The 13,250-nt window shown below is 42.6% G+C and overlaps 1 protein-coding gene across 1 annotated transcript in view; it reads left to right on the plus strand.

The window, feature by feature from the left end:
- The window catches only part of RP1L1 (RP1 like 1), a 38,744-nt gene extending 27,432 nt beyond the window's left edge, over nt 1-11,312 (plus strand). Inside the window, exons 3-7 of the mRNA XM_065731077.1 lie at nt 2,380-2,545; nt 4,449-5,384; nt 6,804-9,128; nt 9,411-9,649; nt 9,899-11,312. Coding sequence (XP_065587149.1) covers nt 2,380-2,545; nt 4,449-5,384; nt 6,804-9,128; nt 9,411-9,649; nt 9,899-11,101 — 4,869 coding nt within the window. The 3' untranslated portion in view covers nt 11,102-11,312. The remainder of the gene's footprint in view (nt 1-2,379; nt 2,546-4,448; nt 5,385-6,803; nt 9,129-9,410; nt 9,650-9,898) is intronic.
- The last annotated feature ends 1,938 nt before the right edge of the window (nt 11,313-13,250 follow it).

Raw genomic sequence — 13,250 nt, forward strand, 5'->3', positions numbered from 1 at the left:
CAATAACTCAGCTGGCTCTGCTCTGCTGACTGCTGAAGTGGCATCATTGGCACAATCTATTTTCTGCATGTGTAACACCACAGTGATGTGTGGCTGAAACAGAGTACCAGGGAAAGCAATGACCTGGGCAAAAAATCCTACAAATATTTCCTAAATTTGGTGGGGTTTTAAAGACTGTTCAAAATCAAGGTCAGAAGGGATTTCATTTCTGATTTTCTTCCTTCTGTTTGTTACTTTTATTTTCCTCCTCTTCCCCACCTCCTTTTTTTTTTTTTCTCTACTGGCATTACACACTGAAAGTAGTACACACTGAAAGATCTCACTAACAGAATAAATCAGAAGAGGGTGGGAAAGAAATGTACAGGCAGTTAAGACATGCTCTAAATATTGCCATTTATTAGATTATAGGCTTTCTATACACTTTTCACATGAGCTGAAGAACTGTTCCCTTCAGAAACGTGCAGAGCAAAATCGAGTCTATTGACCAACGACAAGCAATAGACATAGACTGAGATTTGTGCTTCTGCTTCACAATACTAACCATATAGATTCAGGAATTTGTTGCTTCACACACAGTTATGCTTCATGTAACTTTGGAAAGCTGAGACCCTCTTACTGCAGGTTTTTTACAGTGCTGAACATGATGGGACTCAGGTTGCAACTGTTGTTCCAGTGCAAACAGTAAATAAAAATTAAAGTGAAGATGATGGGATATAAATGTATACATGGTAAATTAATAAACAGAGAGACAAATAAATAAATGCAATATGTCTTACTTTAAGAAAATTTAACTGATGTGTTTAACTGGATTTTAAGTGTAATTTTATGTGTATCTCACTTGTTCTGTCACCCTCTACTCATACGTTCATTCTCTGAGTAGCACAAGATCCAGCACTGGTTTCCCAGTCCCTCTCAAAGCACTGGTCGTACAGTTTAACAAATCTCAGGAAGCCTCAGAAGCATTTTGCAGAGTTGCACTCTGATACGTACTATTTCTGTGTTCCTTTGCTATGAGAAATATAGAGGATGAGATCTTCCCTTCATGCTCCATTGTGCCGTGCAGGTGTGACAACCACAGGACAGTCATCACAGTGCCTGTGACATTTTTCTCTTTCATCCTCAGCTGCTGCTTAAAGAGCTGATGATTAAGAAACACAGTCAGGTCAGGATGCATCTTGTGGGTGAAATGGTGCTCAGCCCACCATCAGTGCTAGCTCTTGATAACTCACTGCATGGCTGCCTCTTCGTAGCAAGCACTCACATGCTCCACATGGGAGTGATGTGTGCTCCTGTTGTGGCAATCTGAGAAGCAGGGAGCTTCCTAGCACAGCTGTGAAGGCCCCGATCAAATGTTGGTCACTCTGAAGCCCTCTCAGCCAGTGAGAGAGACCTCTCAATCCTCTTCAAAGCCATCAGGTGATTTACTTGAGAGCTCCAATTCAGCCTGACTGATAACTGATGGCAGAAGCAAGAGGAGTCCCAGGATTTGTGCAGCCAATGCTCATCAGCAGGCTGATTCTTTGATTCTGTGATTCCAAGGTGATGCTGTCTGTAAGTCTGGATTCTCACAGAACCTTCACAGGGATGACCCCCACTGAGGGACAGTGTCCTACACTGTCCATCACTGAGACAATGCTTGAGATATTAGTAAAGAAATCACAGTTTAGATCCTTTCCTGAGCAGAGGAAGGAAGAAAACTAATAATCAATCTGGAATACAGCATCTACTAGGTAGTAATGACTGTCCAGTACAAGACTTAGAAGCATTATAATCCTCTATAAGAGAACTTGAGAAGTCACCAAATTCCATATCTTTCTCAACGAATATGTTTCACACTGAATTCTTTTCCAGAAGGTGTAAAACTTTCCAATAAATGAGATCTCCCTGCCCTAATGCAATCTCTCCCATCTTTTTTTCTGTCTTACGACATCTGATTAAAACATAACAGAGCTTCTTCACAGAATCATAGAATTATAGAATCATTTGAGTTGGAAAGGACAATTAAAGGCCATCTGGTCCAACCCTCCTGCAGTGAACAGAGCCACACAGAGCTCCATCAGTGCTCAGAGCCCTGTCCAGCCTGACCTTGGCTGTCTGCAGGGATGGGGCACCACCACCTCTCTAGCCAACCTATGCCAGTGCTTTACTACCATTGTTACAAAAATATTTTGCTTATATCCAATCTGAAAGTTTTCTTCAGCAAGAGAGCACTCCAAGAGAGCCTACCAGCAGCCTCTGATAGACCCTCAACTCTCTACACCTCGTAACGTTACCATGTTCATTTTAAGGGCCATCTAAAAGCTGATTGATTACAGATCCAGGAGGAAAAACGTAGGTCTCTGTCACCTCACGGTGACCCTCTTGCTCTTTTTTTTCCAGATTGACAGCATGCAGGCTCTGCTGCATTGTCCCAACGTGCTGGTGTGTGTCGGCCGTGAGCCATTTAAACCTGTATCGATGGAGAATTTGAGGAAACACTCAGTGGAGAAGCTGCCTGACCTGGCTCCCCGTTCCAACAACAACAATGTCAATGAAAATAATGAAAGTAAGAAAAACTCTGGGGCACACTGCACAGTCGTCTCCAGGCCTGTGTCCTACAAGCTGGAGATTACAGGCACCTATTGTGCTACCCCAATGTGCAGATTTCATGTGCACTGTTTCACATGCAAAATGACTTCCCTCTCTCTGCCTCCCAGGAATTTCCATCCTCTCCTTCTTTTTCTCTGGTTTCCTTCTAGGATTTCCTCTCTACACCCTCTAGTCTTTCTTTTACATGCTCCCCATGTCTGGCTGACTTCCCTTCCTCTTTCATATCTCTGTCTCCTTTTCCTTCCACAACTCCCTCCTTTCCTGTGTCTGCCTCTGAGAGTCCCCAAACCCTCGAGATTTCCCACGAATCTTCTGTCTCCTTGTCTGTTGATCATATAATGCCAGCACTTCTGCACCAGGACCAGAGGATGCTCTGTATTTGTTTGCAGAAGACTAAGTTTCTCAGACTCTGTTATACTTTCTCTAAATGATGTACAACTTTTCAGGGTGTGAAAGTCATTTCAAACACTGGAGAACTAACAGCTACCTGCAGTTAAAGGAGCTAACTTTGGAAACAAAACATGCTTCCATGGAAAGGTTATGTTCAAGGAGGGATATGCTATGGGTTATTCAGAATCTCTTCTAAGGTCATAGATAATCATCCCAGCTACCCTCAGCATCCAATGAGTAGGAGCTGCCCATTTTTGGAGGGTAATTCTGTATCAAGAATTTGGTTTGAGATGAAATGAAGTGAGCTCTGAAGTTGCCATTCCTCTCTCCATTGTCAATAGCAGGAGCCAGGAAATATTCAACTGTGTGTTGATAACTAGCTGTTGAAACTCAAGGACATAGCTTACTTTCTGAGACTTAAAAAACTGAGCAGAAGGAATAAACCAGAGCTCTTGGTCCATCAAGAGTTTGAACAGACCTCCCAGTTCAAACGCATGAAGATTATTAGATAGGAGCTATTTCACACCTTATTTGTCTTGGTTGGCATGTTCCCTTTGACATACAGTCTTCCTAAAATGCCTTCCATTCAGCTGCTTATCCACATGCCCACGGAGCCTTGTGCTCACTGGTAACCTCTCAGCAAGACAGTGTATGTATTAGCAACACTATAGATCCATATTTTTCAAGACAGTACAGGAGCAATGTGTTCTGTCTGTACTGAAGGGTCCAGCACCTCAACAAATCTGTGCAGACCACTGCATTGGGCCATACAGATGTTTGGATTTAAATCCTCCGCTACTGTTTCTTTGTATGATTACCTCTGTTTCTAACAACCACCAATTTATACTTTCTTTTCCATTTGCTCTTCGCATTTTAACAAATACAGTAATTATTCATAGTGTCACATCCCTGCACATACTGAGCACTGCTCATGGCCCTACCTGTATTTCCAGGAATATTAATGGAAAATTGGATAATGTAGAATAAATGCTTGACACTTGACTACTAGCAAAGGAGGAAGGTCACTTCTCCATTTACATTTCTCTCAATTACATGAGGATGAAAACATGCACAAGCAGTATTTGCAGTGTCATTCAGTGATAGAGAAACTCAGATACTAACTTCCTCTATATATCTTTTTTTTTTTTTTTAATCTTACTGGCAGGTATTATACTACCAATATCAAAAATAAAAAGCTTATGTTCTGATTTTGATTCAAAAAATGAAGTTTAGGTATAGAAGCTTTTAATACAGATGGTTCAAACAAACTATTCTTCTCTATTTTAACTCAACATTTGTAGTCATCACTTATTCCAAGCTAAATTTTCAAACTATGTGATCTAGCATGTCTTGAATGGACTATTATCAACATTGGCTAATTTGAGGAATTGATCTATATATTTTTTGTCCTCGTTGTGTAGTTAACATTTCTCTCCATCTTTCTTTTCTTGACCTATTTCAAACTGCAGCAAACTTTGAATTGAAAGCCAAAAAAAGCATTATCCATCCACGGTCAGCATCAAGCAACAGATCAATGAGATTTTCCTTATCATCAGAGAAGTCATATCCAAATGGTCTTGCTGCCTCACCAGATAATGGCGCACCATTCTCAAACAATTGTTCACACACAAAACCTGGAGATCTGGTGCATTCTTTGGTCAATGATGACATAGAGAAGCGAGTGCATGTGAACAAGGATGGCAGCCTGTCCGTTGAGATGAAAGTCCGCTTCCGCTTGCTAAACGATGAGACTTTGCAATGGTCCACCCAAATCAAAAAGTCAAATCTGATGAACAGGATGCCTTGTGAAGAATCAGGTCTAGAGGAGGACAGTGGAGTAGACCCCATACAGAAAATGAACCCAGAAGCCAGCTCAGAGGCAGATGACTCATTATACCCGTGTGATGTTGATTCCTACATGTCAAAACTTGAGGAATCTGAGTGTGATGAGGCTCACTGTCATAGCTGTGGCAAGAAACACCAGGACTATGATATTTGGAAAAACCCCATGCACACTTCCCAGAGAGAAGAGCCCAGTGTCCGAAGCACGTGGCACACACGCTCATCATGCTCCAGCACATCTTCCCGGAGGAGAGTGATCCACAAAAAAAAGGCTTCTGTGGATAGTCTCCGCACCACATCCAGTGAGGAATTCTCTGAGCACATTGTGCAAGAGTCCTCATCCTACTCAGAGACTATAGAGAACAGGGTGGCATATCGATCTATTAAAAAGTGTACTTGTAGAAGTGATTTGTCTACAGGTGCTTCCAACGGAGAAGATCAGCAAGAATACACCCGGACAAGCACAAGCAATAGTCAGAGGCCTTCTTCCCTGGGATTAATGTCACATTCAAGCTGTGAAAATAACCTGGATACTCAAGAAGCCCCTGAAGACTATGAGGCCAGTAAAACCAATTCACAAAAGGAAGATGAAAATAGTTTTGAAATTTCCTCTGTGAAGTGTTTCAAGGGTGATGCAGAGGAGGTTGAAAGCTGCAGAGCTGGGAGTGTCATATCAAGGTCATCAGTGCAATCCAGACAGAGCAAGAATATATGTGAAGAAACAAGTAGTGTGGGTAGGACCATGTCCTCCTCCAGCCTTCAGAAAGCAAATCAAGAAGATAACACTATGTGTTCCACTCCTGACAACAGTGTGCGCAGCAGGTCTAGTAACTGTAGCACACCAAGGGCAAAGAGTGAACACAATGATCACTCAGAAAACAATGCGGTCGTCTCCTCCTTCTCCAGTGAGTCCTGCCCTAAGAAAGAGGCTGAAGAGACCGAAGAAGAGCAAGAAGAAAATGAAATCAATGACATCAGCTCAGTTTCAACAAAAACAAAGCCCAACCAATCAGTTAAAGATGAGAGCAGTGAAGCTGAGCAATGCTCTGCACCAGGAACACCCCAGTCCATAGCTAGTGTCATGAATAGCAGGAAAAGTGATAGTGATGAGATTGTTCTATGCAATGCCTCTTGCTCTTCCAGAGGATCCAAAAAGAGCAAACACAGCCACCTACATTTGGATGCACAGTCTGAAATGTCTGTGTCTTCACTTGAATCCACTCAGAATAAAAAGAAGAATTCCCTACATGCGGATGATCTAAGATCATGCAGCAGGGCATCTAATTACTCCAAAAGCTCATGTGAAAATAAGAAAAAGTCTATTGGAGACCCCATGTCTCATAACTCAGGATCTTTTCAGTCAAACATTTCATCTACTAGTGAAGCAGAAGCAATTGCTGTTATTACTGAGGAGAAAAGTTCAAAAAGTACCACCAATGGCTACAGTGCATCCTCAAAAGGCTCAAAGAAGGGAAGCCATAGGGAGGAAAACAGCAAGCCATCATCTCTCTGCTCAAGTGTTTCAAACCCTAATAGAAAAGCTGGAGAAGGTAATTCCAAGATGAATTCAGAGGCCCGTTCCTCAAGACATGGAAGTATAAGTGAGAGTGTGTGTTCGAAAGGTGAACTCTTAACTGAGACTGAGATTAGGAAAGTAAATCCTGAAAGTGTCAGTTCAAGAGTCTCTTCAAAGACAGAAGTGGAAGATAAATGCTTGTTGACACAGATATCCCAGGAAAGCGATGGCAGGTGTTCACAATCAAACATATCTCAGTCTTCAAAATCAAGGCAGATTAAAAGTAGGAATCTTCATGAGAAGATATCAAACTCCAGTCGAGCATCACCATCAGGGACTATGTCAATATGCAGCAAGCATTGCCCTGCCCCGCCAAAAGGGAGGCCAAACAGCAAAAAAACACGATCAGCCATTTTGAAGAATTCCTCCATTAGCAGCATAGGTACTGAGTCAGTGTTCACTACAGGAAGACAGCAGAAAGAAGTTGTAGATTCCTCCAAACCAACTTCCTTTGGATCTAAATCAGTTGCAACCGAGGCAAATGATCAGAAGAATACAAAGCTTGATGATTCCGGCAATGAAAAAGTGGAGGAAGTGTTAGAAGACACAGGAGCGCAGGAGGAACTGAGTGATTTAATGCCATCTAGTTTACCAAATGCATCTCCAGAAGAAGTTGTGCAAGAATGGCTAAGTAAAATCCCTTCGGAAACATTGCTTATGAAGTATGAAATGGAGGATAATGAAGAAGGGGAATGCACAGAAGCAACCACTGAGTTGCCATGCTGTACAAATGCTGAAGAAATCTCAGAAGATGAAAAAGCTGAGAAAAAGAATGCAGAGGAAGCTGAAAATGAGGCAGTGGATGAAGTGGTGAAAGAGACAGTAGAAGTCAATGCAGTAAATGAAGAGGCTGAGGAGTATGCAGATCAAGAACAAATCCCTGAAGTCTTGTCAGAAGCTGACAAGGCTGACCAAGCAGAATGCTGTCAATCAGTTACATCTAGCCAAAATAACAACAAAAAAGACCTGCCAACCTCTGTTCAGACTTCCGTCCAGATTATGAAGGCTTTGCTCAGTTCAAAACATGAAGCAAAATTTGACCGATCAAACAGCTTGCCCGAAGTGTCTCCCACGATGGGAAGAAAACTGAGTAATTCTGCCACCATCCTGATTACTTGTCTTGCCAGTCTCCAGCTCCTTGATGAAGAGTCAGAAGATCCATCAGATAAATCAAAATGTTTGAATAAGACAAGGTATGTGGAACTGTTAAATATTTTCCAAGCCCTGTGGTTTGGACAAACAGGTGAAAAAAGTGGTCCAAGCTCAGGTCAAGAGGCAAGTGGTCAGGAGAAGTCAGCTTCTGGATTTAAAGTCCCAAAATCTGTAAACGGGGACTTCACTCCAATGTCCTCCTCTGGGGTGGATGTTAGCAGTGGTTCTGGTGGCTCAGGAGAGGAGATTACAGCAGGTGCCAGGGAGTGCAATTTACTAGCACAGAAGACTGTTGAATTCAAATCAGATGGTCAAGTGGAAAATGGAGAGACTGCCACTGAACTGACTGAGGCTGAGGAGCAGAATAAACAGGAAGAGCACTCATCCCGGCCTTCAACAGGCTGCTCAAAATCAAAAGGTGAGGAAAAAGCAAATTCTACTAGAGGGGAATCTCTAATTCAAGATCAGTGCAATAACTGTGAAAATGATCAGGAGGAAGGAGAGGAAAATGAGAATAGCAGATCAGTTGAAAATGGAGAGCAAGAAGAAGCTGTGGTTGTAAATGAAGCACTTCCAAAAGAAAATCTTGATGAGGCAGCTGATCATTTATCCACTACCATTGAGACAAACGTCAGTGATGCTGACTGTGGGACAGAACTGAAAGCTGATGTTGAAGAGCAGCTTGAAAAAGGGTCTACAAAGGATCCAGAGCCCAAAGTCGACATGGCCACCAGTGTGGGCAAATCCCTTGTCCAGCAGAACTCAGTAGATCCAGATCCAGTCTGGGTCCTGAGGCTGCTAAAGAAAATTGAGAAGGAGTTCATGGCTCACTATGTCAATGCTATGAACGAGTTAAAAGTCAAGTGGAACCTGCAGAACAACCAGCAGATGGATGAAATGATCTTGGAGCTGAAGGAGGAAGTAAGCAAAAGGATACAAAGAAGCATAGAGAAGGAGCTGAGGAAGATCAGAAGCAGAGCAGGGGCCAAGATGCCAAGACCTCCAGATGGACCACTCAAGCGTGAATCAACACTCCAAACTGAGCAGAGGAGACGGCGACTGCAGACTATGCATAAGAAGTCATTCTTCAGTGACAAGACTGGAACCCACAGTAGGCTTGCGGACACATCAGATTTATCATTAGATGTAGAAGAAGATACAGCATTTAGTGCAGCTTTTGAGGCAAGTATTAGTGAGCAACCAAGTGAGGAGGAATACTGCCCTTGTGATACTTGTGTGAGGAAAAAAATGGCTTCCAAACCCACAAGAATCCCAGTGGTGGCCAGCAATGCCCCAGTCGTGAAAGCATTTGATTTGCAGCAGATCCTGAGGAGAAAGAAAGATGACAATGAGGAAGCCTGTGTCTCAGAAACAGCCCAGGAGAGCAAAGCAACTCCCACTAGTAATGTGGATGAAGCAGCAGAAAACACCAGTCCAGATGAAGAGAATGATGAGGGTGACCTTCCGTCTGGCCAAAATGAAGTTAAAGGAAATGAAGTAAAGAAGGCAGTATTAGATGAAACGGATATCTCAACACGGAATGAAGGTGCAGAAGGACCAATATTAGAGAGTCAAAACTGTGAGATTGAGGAGGAGGTTATAGATGAAGAAACCAAGGAAGAAGAAAAGGAAGAAACAAAAGAAGTGGAGGAAGAAGAGGAAGAAAAAGTGAAAGACGTAACATTGAAGGCAGAGGAAGAGGAGGAAACAAAAGAGGAGGTAGAAGGAGAAACAAATCAGAAAGAAGATGAGGAAGTAAAAGAGGAAGCAGAGGAAGAAATAAAGGAGGAAGAAGAAACAAAAGAGGAGGAGGAGGAAGGGAAAGAGGAAGAGAAAGAGGAAGGGGAAGAGGAGGAAGGGAATGAAGAGGAAGAAGAAAAAGAGGAGGAGGAGAAGGAGGAAGGAAAGGAGGAGGAGGAAGTGAAAGAGGAGGAAGAAACAAAAGAGGAGGAGGGAGAAGGAAATGAAGAAGAGGAGGAAGTGAATGAGGAGGAAGAAACAAAAGAGGAGGAGGAGGAAGTGAAAGAAGAGGAGGAGGAAGTGAACGAGGAGGAAGAAAGAAAAGAGGAGGAGGGGGAAGTGAAGGAAGAGGAAGAGGAAGTGAATGAGGAGGAGGGGGGAGGAAAGGAAGAAGAGGTGGAAGGGAATGAGGAGGAAGAAAGAAAAGAGGAGGAGGGGGAAGTGAAGGAAGAGGAGGAGGAAGTGAATGAGGAGGAAGAAACAAAAGAGGAGGAAGAAGCAAAAGAGGAGGAAGAAATAAAGGAAGAGGAGGAGGAGGAAGTGAATGAGGAGGAGGGGGGAGGAAAGGAAGAAGAGGAAGTGAATGAGCAGGATGAAACAAAAGTGGAGGAGGGGGAAGTAAAGGAAGAGGAGGAAGAAGAAACAAAGGAGGAAGAAGAAGACATGGAGAAGGAGGAGGAAGAAGCAAAAGAGGATGAAGTAACTAAGGAAGAGGAAGAAGCAGAGGAGGAAGAGGAGGATGTGAAGGAGGAAGAAGAAGAAACAAAAGAGGATGAGGAAATGCAAGATGAGGAAAAAGCAACAAAGGAGGATGAGGAAGCAAATGAAGATGAGGAAGTAGAGAGAGAGGAGGGAGAAGAAGCAGAAGGAGAGGAAGAAACAAAAGAGAAGGAGGAGGAGGAAGGAGAAGAAGAGGAAGAAAACGCAAATGAGGAAGGGGAGGAAGCAAGAGAGGAAAATGAAGGAGGAAAAGATGAGGAAGAAACAAAGGAAGAGGAGGAAGTTGCAAACACAGAAGAAGAAGAAGTGAAAAATGATGAGCAGGAAGTTGAAGTAGAGTCCAAAGCAGAAGATGAAGCTGACAATGAAGCCGAAGAATCACAGGAGCCAGATGGGGAAGGTATTGAGGCTGATGAGGAGGAGGAGACATTCAAATCCAAAGATGCTGATGGCTCTGAGGCAGATAAGAATCCTGAAGGCGATGCTATAAAAGGAAGTGAGGTGTCTGAGCAGGATGAGGATGAGGCAGCAGAAGATGGAACTGTGGAGTTAGAAGATGAGGCATGTTCAAATGAAGAAGAAAACAATAGTGAAAGTGGTGAGAAATATGAGGAAAATGATGAAGAACTCTCTGGCGATGACCCTGACCAGGCAAATAAAAAACACAAAGGCAACAGTAGGTCTTCTGAAAGAGCCTCCAAGGCCAAAGGCAAAAGAAGCAGGAAAAGGCTAGAGACTCTGAGTAAAGCAGTCACTACTTTTGGTTCTTCTTCTCTGAGAAACTTCTCACAACAGTCCCAGAAGGGGTCTGATGATGAAAATGAAGAGGAATGCCAAGATAATAACTCCATAAGTGAGCACCCCAGTGGAGAGGGTCAAAGTGATGAGAGCAGCAAACCTTCAAAGATGTATCCTGACAGCGAGGAAGAAGAAGAGGACAAAGCATCTTCAAACATTGATCCTGTGGGAGATGAGGAACAGCCAGATGCTGAAGGTGCAGATCCAAAGGGAGACGAACATACTGATAAAGTTCGAGCTTCTAAAAAGAAAGAAGGTTCTGATGAGATTGACCAGGATGACCTGGACTTCTAGAACTGCTTATCAAAAACTGTGTTTTAATTTTCTTTCTTTTTTTAACGTAAATTTTGATTGTATATTGCAGTATCTCCAGTGAGTTGAGCCATCATAATCGGCTTTTTTTCTGAGTTAAATGTGGTAAACTTGATCATGAATCCTGTGAGTAAAGTTGCAATTACCTGCCCTCATTTCTAGAGGGCTAGAAAACTTTGAGATTTAGTGGTTTCATTAGGAAATGGGTTTGGGGAAAGGGAAGGCTGTTTTGTTTGTAATACCTTCTTGTTCCCACTCTTAAAGCCATGCTGTTTGCTGCTTGAATGTCTGTGGCTCTGCTGGGCATCATATCTGAGTAACTTCAGGATGCCTTTTGTCTGTTGCATGCCATTTTCCTGGAAAGGTTGCCAATCCACAGAAATGTGACAAAATCTGGAGTCATTGCCAAAGTCTGGTCAGAGCCCACAGAGATGTACACTCATACTCTCCCCTCCCCTCCAATCTTCTCCCCTGCTCTTTCTGTACGCAGAGAATGGGTCTGAGATAGAAAAGATTTTCCAGTTTTCCTTATTTTCTTCAGTAGAAGTGAGATTGACCCTCACATCACTGGAAATTCAGAAGAGTCCTCCCAGTAGATCTCTCCTCTTCCAGATCACCGATATGTTTGTACTGTGCTCATCACTATGCTATGTGTTGATCAAATAGTAGATAAAAAAGATGGATTAATTCATCTGTCAGGTATCTCAGAAGTGGTGTCATGTCCCACCTTTTGTCCTTTACAAGTGGCTGCATGCAATATTGACCAAATTAGATATAGATAAACTCTACTTCCTTGTGATTACCTTTACTATGCCAATGATGATATCTAAGCACTTTATGATCATCTGGGATCCCTCAAACAATTTTGTACGAGGCCGTGTTCCAAAGCTACTGCTCAGTGCCTCACCCTTGCAGTCAAGAAGTACCATTTAACAAATTACATCTTTAATATGGAAAAGGTTAGAACATTTGTGCTGCAGCAAGCAACTAGAAGAGGCTCAAGCATTTACTGGAGAAGTTGGAGTTTACAAAGCATGATAAAACTGTGAACTTAATTTAACAGCTATTTCCTATTGGATTATATATGTACATCATTCTCCCCCTGGGGCAATGTATGCATTTCTGAATAAATGCCCAGCTAATGTGAGGAGATGTCTGACCATGCCTCAGCTGCATACGTGTACACCTCTTTGGGAAAACATCTATATTTATCATCAATTTACAAGGAGAACAGAACAGCAACAATCTAAGAGAGGGTAAAAGCAAAATGCCTTAAAACGTGTGATGTGTGTAGCACTGTGTCAGGTTTGTGGAGGTGCGTGCAGATGTGTTGAAATAATATTCAAAATGAAATAATAAATACTGTTATCATTTCAAGAATCATTTCCTTAAACTCATATCCTATCAACTGATTTCCCCAGATAAGATTCATTTCACACCAATTAAGAAGTAGTGTTCAGATCCAGATATGGATATTTGATAGATGCCTGTGGCTTAAGGTCCTTTGTAAACAGTCAACAGAGAGTTAGATCTCAGCTGAGCTACCCTCATAGAGGTTTACAGGTTTTGCCTTCTGAGGTACTCCAGGGAGACAAACCCAGCTCTGCTGTCCTCAAGATGCAGAAGTTAAGAAAGATACGGGCATTCCTAAATGGAAGCACAGCTCTATTAACCTTATGTGCATGGTTTGAGTCTCCAAAGACGTTTCAAATGGAAGTAGACCTCTTCATAGCTACAACTCCATTGAACTCTGATTGTCTTAAAGTTTGTCTCGTCTGACAGTCTCCTTCCCTGTTTTCTGTGTAGACCTTGCCAGAGCTAAGATCACTTGTTTTCAGGAACTTGGATTCAATTTCACTGTATAAATATAGATGTTTACTGCTGGATGAGAAGGCATAGGGAAATCCAGTCTCATGTCCCAGCGTTGTTATGAAGGGATGTAGAGCCCCTTGTAGATACCAGAGGTGCTCCAGGGCATCTAAAACTGTATTACTCATGAATGTAAAAGAACTGCATCCACCCCTAAAATTGTGTGAGCCAAATCCTACCTCATGGGATTGAAGTGCAAGTTCGAAGCTCAGTGTTAAAGCCCTTGTTGGCTTTGAAGTACAGGAACCTTGTTCTGCCCTGA

This window comes from Cyrtonyx montezumae, unplaced genomic scaffold (assembly GCF_038088225.1).
Source record: "Cyrtonyx montezumae isolate F1298 unplaced genomic scaffold, pur_monq_1.0 scaffold_13, whole genome shotgun sequence".
Classification (NCBI taxonomy): domain Eukaryota; kingdom Metazoa; phylum Chordata; class Aves; order Galliformes; family Odontophoridae; genus Cyrtonyx; species Cyrtonyx montezumae.